The sequence below is a fragment of the Marmota flaviventris genome, chromosome 19, assembly GCF_047511675.1.
Source record: "Marmota flaviventris isolate mMarFla1 chromosome 19, mMarFla1.hap1, whole genome shotgun sequence".
Classification (NCBI taxonomy): domain Eukaryota; kingdom Metazoa; phylum Chordata; class Mammalia; order Rodentia; family Sciuridae; genus Marmota; species Marmota flaviventris.
The window spans coordinates 33,544,752-33,557,914 of NC_092516.1; the positions used below are offsets into that span (position 1 = coordinate 33,544,752).

General features: G+C 44.6%; 1 protein-coding gene, 1 long non-coding RNA gene and 1 other non-coding gene across 3 annotated transcripts in view; 1 reads left to right on the forward strand and 2 right to left on the reverse strand.

The window, feature by feature from the left end:
• The window catches only part of Daglb (diacylglycerol lipase beta), a 28,761-nt gene that overhangs the window by 12,646 nt on the left and 2,952 nt on the right, over positions 1 to 13,163 (reverse strand). Inside the window, exons 3-8 of the mRNA XM_071605643.1 lie at positions 8,071 to 8,242; positions 6,904 to 7,162; positions 4,914 to 5,036; positions 3,906 to 4,033; positions 1,871 to 1,997; positions 1,094 to 1,177 (exon numbers count right to left, since the gene is read on the reverse strand). Coding sequence (XP_071461744.1) covers positions 1,094 to 1,177; positions 1,871 to 1,997; positions 3,906 to 4,033; positions 4,914 to 5,036; positions 6,904 to 7,162; positions 8,071 to 8,242 — 893 coding nt within the window. The remainder of the gene's footprint in view (positions 1 to 1,093; positions 1,178 to 1,870; positions 1,998 to 3,905; positions 4,034 to 4,913; positions 5,037 to 6,903; positions 7,163 to 8,070; positions 8,243 to 13,163) is intronic.
• LOC139702940 (uncharacterized) lies at positions 8,238 to 13,139 on the forward strand. The gene is made up of 2 exons (XR_011705508.1): positions 8,238 to 8,970; positions 13,021 to 13,139. It is a non-coding gene; the product is annotated as an uncharacterized lncRNA (long non-coding RNA).
• On the reverse strand, positions 11,144 to 11,273 carry LOC114078708 (small nucleolar RNA SNORA42/SNORA80 family). Its single transcript, XR_003580387.2, has one exon. It is a non-coding gene; the product is annotated as a small nucleolar RNA SNORA42/SNORA80 family (small nucleolar RNA).

The following is a 13,163-nucleotide window of genomic DNA, read 5'->3' on the forward strand; positions in this document are numbered from 1 at the left end:
AGGCTCCACACCTACACTGTACAAAGCCCCTCAGGTGATTTGCATGGGCTTCATACTAAAAGCAGCAGGAAGCATGGGCAGTTTTTGAAAAGGATGGGAAAGGACACACTGGGAAGATGAGAGCCGAGACAGGGATGGAGATGGGACCTTTCCACTGTAAGAAGAGGCCTGGACAGAATGAGGGCCATGGTGCTGGGAACGGAAGACATGGCCAGAGGTCTGGGCTAGAACTTCACACAGAATGGACTGGGCAGTGACCAGAGAAAGCAAGGACAACTCCACTGTTTCTTCAGGAGCAACTGGGGTTGCTGGCAGAATGGACATAAACAGGAAGTCCTGAGGAAGCTCAGGCCTGGGAGGGGGGAGGGTCCTGGGAGACCCAGATGGCCTCGAAGGTGCAAGTATGGGGTGCTGGGAACCAGGTGCGGGCACCCCAGAGTTGGTCCACAGCAGAAGAGGGCTGAGGGCACAAGCTGTGGAGTCTCAGTACATTTTATGGGTCAGCAGATAAGTATGAGGAAGTGAGAGAGAGGAGCAGTCAAGAAGGAACTGGAAAGCACGCGGAGAGGGAAGAAACGCTGCTCTGGGATGGGGAACACGGGAGGGGCCGCTGGGCAGGGGGAGACCAAGGGGGCCTACAGCTGCCTGGGGACTGGCAAGAGGACTGGGCCAGTGAGGAACCGGAAGAGGAACTTGGGAAGCATCATGTGACTTTCAACAGCAAGACTCAGCTAGTCCTCTCTGGCTATGGGCACAGATTTGAGGGGACGGTCCCTTGGGTTTGGGGCCTTGGCCACATATCCAGGCAAGTTTCAGATGGGGAACTAAACAGGTGCTCCTCTCAGAGCCCCCCTAGATGGGGACGAACCTGCTGGCATCTCTGCTCCCAACAATCCCACAGTGTTTTGAAAAGGGAGCATTTCACAATTCTGGATTTGCTTCCGCATTTTCTGTCGGGGCGTTTCCCTGTGGTTTTGCTGTTGCCTAACAATGTTTCCTTCATTTTGAGCGCGGGTGCCTAGCTGATCTGTACTCCCTGCTCCCAGCACAGTCCCCACCCCCCCCCGTCTAATTTGTCAGGGTCCAGTGTTACCTGGAGAGACATGGTCCCTCTCACAGCGACCACGACAGCCTCCTTCCTGTGATCCAGCGCCACCAAGAAGGGCAGCTCATACACCTGAAGGATGAGAAACAGTGTGAGGCCTACATAATGGAAACATGCAGCTAACAATACAAAGTTAGAACATGTCTGCATCCCTTGCAATTGCCACAAGAAACCTAGAGGAAACACATCCACCTCGTCCTCACCAGCCAGGGCTCCACTTGACACTATACACCAAAGGCCTTCATTAAACACTCAACTGTCATGACCAGCGGTTTTCTTTCTTAGCCTCTCTCACCCCTGCCACTAGGTCAAATCTACTGTGCAGCTCCCTGGTGGGTTCAAGGCTCACTTCACCTCCCTCATCTGGGTCCCGGCACCACTGATTGTTCATTCGATGGATAAATTCAGTCTTGTGCTGAGCAGCTACAGGCCAGCCCTGGAGGCCAGGACCACAGGTGCTAGCCACCAGATTCTCAGGCTGCACTATCCTGTCACCTACTGGAGTCAGGTGAGACAGCATGGTATCTCTGATGAACCCTGGTTGTTCTACCTTGTGTTAAACCTGGGTTTTAAACCTGGATCCATGGACCTGTGTGGGATTCGGGGGTGGGGGGGGGGGGTGTCTGTGAACTCCTGAAATAGTACACAAGATTTGGGGTGAGTGTGTGTCTCTGAATTATATAAAGGACAATTCCTAATTCCCATTGGAATCTCAAAGGACTCTAGGATGCAAAATTAGTTAAGAGCCCCTGTTTGATACTGCACCTTGTCATGAAAGCTTATGTGAATGAAGTCTCTGTATTGTAGCCTCGTCGTTTGCAGGATGGAGCTGAAATGGCAGTTGAGCTGATCACCTCCAACCAAGTCATATTCTGTTGTTCTGCTTCTGCAACTAAAAAGAGGGCAAAGAGGTTACTGTGCCAACCTGAACCCTTACCAGGAGTCTGATACGGTCATATTTTCCCAGGAAAAAAGAACTAAAGCTGACAATTTCCAGGACATCCTGGCTAACAGAGAACGGCATGCACGCACTCATTCACCCACTAATTTTGCAGTACTGGGGACTAACCCAGGGGCACTCTACCACTGAGCCACACCCCCAGTTCTTTTTATTTTTTTATTTTGAGACAGAGTCTTGCTAAGTTGCCGAGACTGGCTTTGAACTGGGATTCTCCTTCCTTAGTCACCTTAATCACTGGGATTACAGCTATGTGCCAGCCACCCTGCTCAGCTAAATTCACAATTTAACAGACACATCGGGCTGAACTGCATGAAATTGCTATTTTCCCCCAACTCTGTCCACTGAAAAGCCCAGAAGCAATGACACCCAGGAGGGATAGACACACTTAGATCTTGGTTTCTAAATACAACTGCCCACACTGAGAGCAAGGGGAGCCCCGCAGAAACCATTCCAGGGAAAAAGAAGATGAGTATCTTACGTCAGAAATTTAGGAAGTGCTCACAAAGTGATGGGGACATATCAAAAGGACACAGGAGAGTCTACAGGACCTAGGTGTCTGGGACACTTTGAGCACCAAATAAACAATATATGTATTAGAAAATGATTAGCAATGAATCTTAATCCACAGAGTAAAGTCAAAATCTATATGTAAATATTAATAATACGTAATAAAGAAGGAAAAATTCTTCTTTATAGCAGAATGACAACTAATGCAGAAGAAATGGTGAAAAAAATCATAATTTTGTAATTATTCTAGAAATTACTGATGCACACAAAAATCAATGAATGCCAAAGATACTAGGTGGAAGTTTGGAGAGGAACTAAATATTTAAATGGTCTCAACTGTCTCATTAAAGGAGACTTCTTGTTTCAAATGGAAGGAAAGCACCACTGTCTGTGGCAGAAACTGCCATCAGCACCTGAGCCAAGCGATCAGTGACAACTGCGCCAGGAGTGGGGCAACTGGCCTCATGCGCTCCTAACAGGATGCATCAGGAAGGACACAAAGCACAGCATCCCTGCCCAAAGTCCAAAACCCGATCTACCGCAAGGAAACCATCAGACAAACACAAACAGAGGACCCTTCTACAAACTGTCAAAATTTGGAAGACAAGAGAATGACGGAGGAGCGGTTCCGAGCTGAGGGAGACTATGCAGAAGAGCCGGAGCTGCAGATGGTGTGCAGTGGCACAGCACTCGCCTTCCATGCACGAGGGCTGGGTTCTGTACCCAGCATGCAAACAAAAAAGGGAGCTGTGACAACCACAGTGAAAAGTACCATCCCCAGTGGAGGAAAAATCATGAAGAGGGATATTACCGATTGCAAATTAGTTAATAATCAGAGATAAACTTCTTCAATTTTATTAGAGGTCTGTAAAAGAATGTCCTGAGAAAATTCAGGCTGAAGTAATAAAAAAGCATGGAGTAATAAGTAAATCTTGAACGGTTCAGGGAAAAAGAAATATGCCCATGGAGAGAGGCTGACAGAGTACACATGGGATGAGTCGGAACTGGTGGCTCCAGATAAAGGACTGAGGGATGTCTTTGGTCACCTTTGTTGCTTTTTTTTTTCCTTCAATACCAGAGATCAAACCCACCAGGGATGCTCTGCCACAAAGATATATCCCCAGCCCTCCCCTTTTTACTTTGAGACAAGGTCTATGTTAAGTTGCCTAGGCTGGCCTTGAACTCAATCCTACCACAGCCTCCTGAGTGGCTGAGATTCTAAGGTGTGTGCCACCATGCTCAACTTGAAAACTTCTGATTTCAAAATAAAACTTTTTTTTTTTTTTAAAAGGACAAATGTGGACATGGAAGCCTCACCGCAAGCCAACCTACCAGTCACCTCCAATCTTGCACAGTCCTGTAAACGGGTTTCTATAAATGTAGAGAGGCCACCCATAGGCAGCTGCTGCAAACTGCATATAATGATGGCAATTTTCTAATTCTACATCCAAATCAGCTTCCTGTAAGAGAAGGGAAAAAAAAAAGCTTTCATTTAGAGGAACTCATTACAGGGAGGATGAACACACTAAGATCTTAAAACTGAGAACTCTAATTCCTGATTCTTCCCGCTCTTTCCTCACTGACCAGAACTCTCAGAGAACGTCTGCAGGGAAAATCAATCCTTAAATACAGATTAGATGGACCCAAAAACGCAGGGAGTACGGAGGGAGCTAACATCAAAAAGACCGAGGATTCTTCTGACTCCTGCCTGGAGACATTAGCAAGGTTCTCACTGCAAGAGGTACTGCCAAGAAATGGGTGTTTCAGCAAGGAGCAGGGAAACACAAGTAGTCTGTTTGCAGTTTTCACTTTTGAAAGCATAAAAAACTATGGCAGATGGGGCTAGGGCTCAGCAGTAGCGCACTTGCCTGGCATGTGTGAGGCACTGGGTTTGATTCTCAGCACCACATATAAATAAATGAAGGTCTATCAAAACTAAAAAAAAAAAAAATTAAAAAAATCTATGGCAGAAAACCACCATAAAGCAAATATGAACTATTTCTGCCCCTCAGAGAAGAAAGCAAGCACACCCCAGGAGGTAGGAACCAGGCTCAAGTCCCACCCTAGAAGGAATTTTTCTGGTACACAGAATCCAACAGTGAATTTCCTAAAACAGAGGGCCTTGAAAACATGATGGATGGTAAATTGGCTGAGAATGGGCTCCCACCTCCTGGACTCCAGATGAGGAGCTGCCTCACAGACAGGTGATAAAGTACAAGCAGAAGCCACAAACTGGATTCAACTGCTATTGAAATTGCTTGTGGCTAATTGTGTATCTTTGAAGATCAACACAGAGGTGTGAATGTCAAAACTGTCAATCCAACAGAAATTCAGGGTTACCTGGGAGTCCCCTGGGGAGTGGCTGATCACCTCACTAGGCTCCTGGCTGTTGCTCACATTGTCCTGTTGCTGGTGGAGAAGGGCGAGACCCGCCGCGATGTCGCTGGGCACCAGATCTGTGTCCTGGGAAAGAAATCAAAATGGCCTGTCATTAAAACCCAGCAGGAACTACCCAGTAACTCCTTAAAATTCATTTTACACCGTTCACAGGCACATGTGGACACACATAGATATAATGACATGTACAAGTCACTGAAGAAGCAATTTCCTTGTAGGACTCTCTATATATGTGAGTTTAATATTTTTTCATATCTTGTTCTCAGACAAACCTACGATTAATCGTTTTAAAACTTCCACTTCAAGTGACTTAACTATTTCTAGTCTATTTTAAATCTTTTATAAAGTCGAGGAGTAAATGGGTAAATCCTCCACCATTTTAGTAATGCACAATTTGAACCCAAGTTTATACCATCATTTCAAGTTGGTGTGAAAGTTTTTTTAAAAAGTATTTTTTTAGTTGTAAATGGACACAATATCTTTATTTTATGTATTTATTTTAATGTGGTGCTGAGGATCAATCCTAGTGCCTCATGCATGCGAGGCAAGTGCTCTACCACTGAGCCACAACCCCAGCCCCGCTGTGAAAGTTTTGTTAAAACACAGTCTACAGCAGAGATTTACGAGGCTGAATGTATGCTTACTGGGTGCAGCATACAGTAAAAGAAACCCCAAACAAGAAAAGCAACAGAGCTGTCCTCTGGAGTCTGACCTTAACCCTTACCCTTTTTCTTCAGGACAGATATGGAGGAGCAGAAGTCCTCTACCAACAGCAGGCACTTCTAGCACACAAGAAAGGACCATGTACTGGTCACTGGGCCTCTGGGTCATCAGTTCTGCCTATGATGAAGAATAAGAAATCCTGAGAATATCCAGCTTCTCTTCTTCCTCCTTCTAAATATCTTTAGATATTGGTTGAAGCACTCCTTCAAGATTCAGGGGAACACCCTTCTCTAATCCCCTTGAGGCTGCTGTGGCCTGGTGTCAGGCTCTGGGGCCAGCCCTGAACAGTACAAAGTCGGGTACCACTGAGAAGCGAGAGAGAGAGACAGGAAGGTATGGAGGATGTCGACACTTTTCCTCCTTACTTGGTCTCAATACAGAAAATAACAGCAGTTTATCAGAGAACATTACATGAAAAGACAAAATCACACACCAAATACGAAAGAAAAACAAATATTTTCAAATCAGTAGAAGGCTCTAGAATGACATTCTTTTGTACCGCAACACTTCAAGCTTTCTTTCAAAAGTAGAGTAGTCTATCATTTCTATCATGGTATGAAGTGGTAAGAAATCACAGGTATTACCCTGGATGCATGACTCTGCCTATGCAGGTAGGTATCCACTGAGTCAGCTGGACAGAGGATGTATAAGACGACAACTAGAAAATCATTCTCGAAATGTACAGCTTCCTTATTTAGTTCCTTAAAAATGAATTCAAGATCTTGACAGTATAAACTGGGCACAGTGAAACACACCTGTAATCACAGCTATTCAGGAAGCCGAGGCAGAAGGATCAAAAGTTCGAGGATAGACTTGGCAACTTAGTGACACCCTGCCTCAAACATAAAATAAAGAGGGCTGGGGATATGGCTCAGTGGTAGAGCACTTTCCTAGTGTGTGTGAGGCCCTGGGTTCCATCTGCAGTATTGGGAAAAAACCCTCAACAATGCAATGAACAGGTGTCAATGACAGGACGCACCTGACCAGCGAGATAGGGTCTGAGAAAGCCTGGCCCCTGCAGTTAATGGCTCCCCAGAGCATTCATCCCAGACACAGTGTCTGCCCCCAGCCCCATGCCCAAAGGTTCCAGGTTCTCAAATGCCACTTTGGAAGACTAGGGGGCTCAGCTCAAGATGCAGTGCGCTCATCTTCACAGAGAAGCATTTACTGAAACAGAAGAAAGAGACCAAACCATATCCCTTCAGCTTACTGAAAAGTAGGTTGAGAAAAGCTCTGCCGTACTCGAAAAAGCAACTCGAGTATGGTCGTCTTTCCCAATGCAACAGCACAAGAACTTGATTCTGGTTTCCCACACGCTTGTAGCTGCTGTCTTGAGGCCATTAAGTAACTGGCTTGAATCATTACTATCCAGGTGACTGGGACCAGCCGAGGAATATGGGGCCATTTTCCCCCCCAGTGGGTCAAAGACAATGATAATGGTGACCACCGTGGCGGCGATGATGATCCAACTGCAAAACAGAGAGTGGAAAAGGCTCAGTGACGGTGGGCCCCACCTCCAGATGGCTCAGCCCCTGCATCTCTACAGAGGTGCTCCTTCCTGAGGAGGATGTGGATTTTCCAGATCCTGACTGAGGCGAGCAACTCAGTTCTTCAAGAAAGTTCCTCACTGCTAACCCAGGCCCCATAAAGATTAGAGTAGTAAAAATAAAGAAACAAAGGAAACAGAACTATTTGGTGGGCAGAGCTGCAGTATGAACACAGAAGCAGCTGGAACTAGCTCTTCACAGCACTACCTTTATCAAAAGAATTTCCATATAGTGCGCTACCCCATAGTTCCTTTGTTCATGTGTTTACATATTTCTAGGTTGCCCCACCGAGCGCAGGCGCCCCAGAGTTCATGGACTGTGCTGCTGGGAAGATGCATATCAGTGAGGAAACTCTGCTGCCCCCTGGTGGTATGGCTGAGGAAAGGCAGCAACAGCAGGAACCCATTACTCAGAACAGGAGGAGATGGAATTAGATCATCTCTCAATTTTTAGCTTAGAATATTTGAAACCATATTTTAAACATTACTACAGTATTATTCCCTGATGCCATTCCTGTCACTCTATTTTTTCTCATCCTACTTTTAGTTTTGGTCATCTATAGTCTTCCTTTTTAGAAGAGAGGGAATGCAGAAAAATGAGAACCTGTAAGAAATAAAACATCAACAAATATATAAGGGAAAACGAATTATTTCTCATGTACAAACCAGTGTCTCTTAAGTTTCCATGAGTCACTCAATCTGATTCTAATTCTGCTAGGAAGCCACTGGACACTGGGCTACCTGTCCTGTTTCTCAGAAAGACTTGTTCACCTGCCTCCCAAAAGCATCTGTGATGAGGAAAAAACTAAAAGAGAAGACAGAAGGCCTCACCTGACAACGACAGTTGCTACGATGCCATTCACAACAGTCCTGTCACACTGGACGCCCTCTGTTACCCAGGCGGCCCCCAGAGAAGCCCAGACCATCTCCGGCAAAAAGAGCGCTAAGCGGATGTACAGCAGCTTAGACATCGACTTCCGTGGTCCAGGGTTACAAATGGTTCCTGAAATATAGAAAATAACCAACGGCTCACTTACCTCTTCAGAGAAGAGCTTCCCTTCCACATAAGTACAGCTAAGGGGGCACACATCTGTGCACACCCACACCCGTCTTGGTAAGCATTGCCTTCACCGGAGAGCAGCTGACAAGGTGAAGCCTGACTCACAACAAAAAGCCTGATTCATTTCTCAGCTTCAATGGGGGTTAAAGCTCTAACTGGGGTGAACACATAATCACTGCCTAAATGGAGAGAATTCTGAGAGCAAAAGGGGACACTGTTAATAATCAGGCTGGGGCAACAGGCACGCCATAGGGCTGTCCCAGACCAGCAGGATACAGTCCTTCAGGTTCTTTTTATGTTTTGCTTTAATTTGGTCCAGGGGATTGATCCCAGAGGTGCTTTACCACTGAGCTACCTCCCCAGCACTTTTTATTTTTTGAGACAGGGTCTTGCTAAGTTACTTAGGGCCTCACTAAGTTGCTGAGGCTGACCTCAAACTTGAAATTCTCAAGGATTACAGGTGTGCTTCCCTGGTGCATTGCCCAGGTTCTGATAGTCAGAAAAACAAACTCCACACTCACAGAAAATTGTGCTGTCCAAAGCACCATTCTAAACCCTGTATGTCTGTTATTCTTTAATCTTCATGAACTGTGATTCAGTCATTATACCATTTTACAGATGAGGAAACAGACTCAGATGGAGTAAGAAGTACTTTCTGAAATATAATCTGGGTATGTAAGACGGGGGACGGGGGTTCTTTGACTTGTGGTCCTCACTTTGGGGAAGTGATCTACTCTTTTTTGTTAGTGCTAAAGATGGAAGCCAAGGTCTTTCCCATGCTGAGCAGGAGCTCTACCACTGAACTATACCCCTGTTCCCGGAAGTAAAAAGTCTGATGTGTGGGACCCCTTGAGGAGGGCTGATATTGAGACATGACATTTTTATTGTATTTGTAAAACAAATCCAAGTATCAGTAGAGGTCTTCAGTAGAGGTTCCCGAAATACAGAAAATAACCAACGGCTCACTTCCCTCCTCAGAGAAGAGCTTCCCTTCCACTTAAGTACAGCTAATGGGGCACACATCTGTGCACACATGCTAGGCAAGTGCTCTACCACTTTGTGTTTAAATTCTTGATGTAAAACATCAACTCCTTTTGGGAAAAAGTGGGGATACACTTATCTAAGTAACATAAAAATACCAAATGATTAAAACAAAAACAATATTGAAAAAAATCTTAGATCTAAGATCTAAAGAATGACATGGTAAAGAAATAGTCTTTAAATTTCAAAAATTATCCTCTGTTAGAATTAGAGTCTCGCTTAAAAATATTAGGCAATCTCTGGACTCATTTGTGGCACAAAGACAAATTTTATAAAATAATTGTTTCTAATAGTTCTCTCTCTCTGAGGGACAGATAAAGGAGCAGATCTGTAAAAACAGTTCCACATAACTGACCCTCCTAGAGAAACAGAAAACAGTACCCTGACACTGCCTCCAGGGGAGCTGGGACCCTCAACAAGAACATGTCTTAACACCTTACATCCCAACGCTATCTGAAACACCAACAGTGACAACAGCTACAAATGCTGCATTAAAGAAATACACACATAGACGAGGAAGCAAAATGGAGTGCTTCAGATCAAGGTTCCAGAAAAGACATGAGACACTGAAGGTGCCTTTCCATAGTTACACCTGCCTGAGAGGAAAGTGAATGTGCAAATAAAGATAGAGTCTTCCCAGTCTCACTCTCTTTTTTAAAAAATATTTTTCTCAGTTGTAATGGACCTTTCTTTTACTTATTTATATGTGGTGCTGAGAACTGAACCCAGTGCCTCACTACATGCTAGGCAAGTGCTCTACCACTGAGCCACAGCCCAGCCCTAACCAAAGCCTCTTATAGTAGACATGAAGTTAAACTAGTACATCCACACCTTGCAATACTGCTCAGCAATAAAAAGATAAACCAACAAGGCGTGGTGGCACACACCTGCAATCTCAGCCACCCAAGAGGCTGAGGCAAGAGGATCCCAAGTTCAAGGCCAGCCTCAGTAACTTAGTGAGACCTGTCTCAAAATAAAGAATTAAAAAAGGGCCGGGAACATAGCTCAGTGGTAGGGTCCCTGTATTCAACTGCCAGTGCCACTGAAGAAAAAAAAAATAACTACAATAACAGTGATTGCTCCCAACAAAGCTATGTATTTACAACCAAGAAAAAGAGGATCAGTCTCTTGGATAAGGATGACTCAATTATTTTGCTCCAAATACTCCCTCTACAACGTGTGATATTTCAGAGAATATCAGTGTAAAGCTAAATACATATTGTCTTTCTGCTCAAATGACAGATTAATTACTAAGACTTGACTAATAAAACAAAAGGGGCAATGGAAGTTATCCTTGTACCAAGAATTAAAGTTACCAATGTGTTAATTATTTTAAAATAGACCTGAAATTAAAATATGTAAAGACAAACAAACAACAACCCCCCCCCCCACACACACACACAAATACACACACCTCACTGAATCAGTACAGAGTAAAAAGTTCAAATAGGTCAAGTTGATAAAAACTCAATTTTAGGGTTGAGGTGTAGCTCAGTGGTAGAAAACTTGTCTAGCAGCATAATGCCCAGGGATCCACCCCTAGTCCACAAAATAATGGTGATGATGATGATAATAAAAGTAAATTTTAAGCATTCCTCCCACCCCGGAACCCCAGTCCTCAGTTCCCCTCCCTAGAAGTAAGCCAGTAGCTGTGTCTCCTTCAGGGAGAGTCTGCACATAAACAAACACATATTACATTCTGTGGAAAAGAGCAGCAAACAACATACAATGTCTTGTACCTTAGCCCACATGAAATCACCCTTTACTGTTCACAACTTATTTTCTCTTTCTTTTTCCCCCCACCATTGTGCAACCTGCTTCAGTGCCAGCAGCCTAAGGGCAGAGGTCAGCAGTGGTTCTGGGCTCGTCTGCCCTGGGCTGGGCACTATCAGAGGTCCAAGGGAAGGGGCCTGCCACAAATCCAAATCCAGGAATCACTTTCTCATGTAAAGGAGCACAGCAGACCATGACAAGGATGAAGTACAGTTCATCTAATCAGTGACCTTTGGATACACATAGTATTATATGATGTTTTATTTCTAGGAACAGCATCTCAATGACGATCCCTACAAGTGCACCTTTGCACAAGTCAAATATATAGGAAAAAAATAGATACACACACTCTTATTGCCATATTGGTCTCCCAAAGGACTCAACTAATTTACCTTCTCACCAACAAATGAGCTGCCTGAGGGCTGAGGATGTTGCTCATGGCAGAGGGCTCACCTGGCACGCTGAGGCCTTGAGTTCCACCCCAGCACTGAAAACAAAAAAAGCTGCCTATTTCTACTCAGCATCACCATGCAAGGTTCTAAGGGATTTTATTTTGTGATTGAGGCTAAATATTTTATACGTTTGAATTTGCTTTCTCTACTGCTCATGCTGTCTGCCTGTGTTTCTATTACCTGTGGGTTCCCTTCCTAGTCACTGTAGAAATCCTTATATACTGAGGAGTCTCTGTCTTTGTCTCAGGTGTTACAATTGCCTTTTTCCATTTGTCCTTTTTTTTTTTTTTAAGCCTTTTCTATGATATTCATCACTGAAATTTCTATAATGTTTTTAATGACATTCAATACTAATTACTTGTAATAATTTGGTAATTTAAAAAAAATTTTTTTGGTACTGAAAACTGAACCCAGAGATACTTTACCACTGAGCTACATCCCCAGCCCCTTTTAAAAATTTTTTTATTTTCGGCCAGGCATGTGGTGCATGTCTGTAATACCAGCAGCTTGGGAGGCTAAGGCAGGAGGCTTGCAAATTCAAAGCCAGCCTCAGCAACTTAGCAAGGCCCTACACAACTTAGTGAAACCTAAGTTGAGGAGGCTGGCCTCAAACTTGTGATAATCCTGCCTAAGCTTCCCAAGCCACAAGGATTATAGGCCTGTGCTACCACACCTGGCTACAAATTGGATATTAAATTGGCAAGTTCTTATAAGATATTGCTTTTAGTTTATCTGGGATACCTCTAGAAACAAGTAACAGAAAAATCTAACTCAAACTGGTTTAAAGGCAGGAAGAACCTGTGCAGACTCAAAGGACAGGTCCTGAGAGGCAGATGGGAATCAGGCTTCTCACTGGGCTGCCTCCTCAGTGTGTGGGTAGAGAAGCAGCACCACCCAGAACAGCCATGATGATCTCTCCTACAGAAGCAAGGAAGCACTTCCCTAGAAACTTCCAGCACATGCTCCTGACTTTCAGTGGCCCACACTGGGTCCCACATCCACTCCTGAACCAATCACCCACATGTGAAGACCACCCTGAGCCGGGCTTACACCAGCTTCTCTCACACTGTTGGAATGTGAGGGGTGGGGATGGACTAAACAAAGCCAGGCTAGGTTAGGGGAGGTGGTGGGGCAGGCAACCCACAACTACAGTATGACCTGCAGAGGATTCCTGGGCTCTGACCAGGGGTGTGACGGTACAGGCATCATGGGAGCATTTAGGAGGAGTGAATAGGGGCACCCACCACAGAAATGCAAACGTGTCCTGATACCACCAAAAACAGTAGAAAAACATTTAAGAGGAAAGGGAGTTCACACTTAACTGTTCCAAATCTGAACCTCCCATAATAGTTAGAAACTCAGTGGTTCAAATGGAATGTGACTTGACAAAAAGGGCATATGAATTAGAAAACGCTATGTCTAAAATGACACCTGTCCAAATACTTTATCTTTCAGAAAATCGGCCTTGACTGGGAATTGTCACTGCACTGTCACTGCACTGGGAAGTGCCATGCTGTACACATTCAGTTCCTCCTTTCAGCATTTGTACCAATAAAACTCAGACTAGAGATCAACAGAGACCACAAAACGGGGACCTT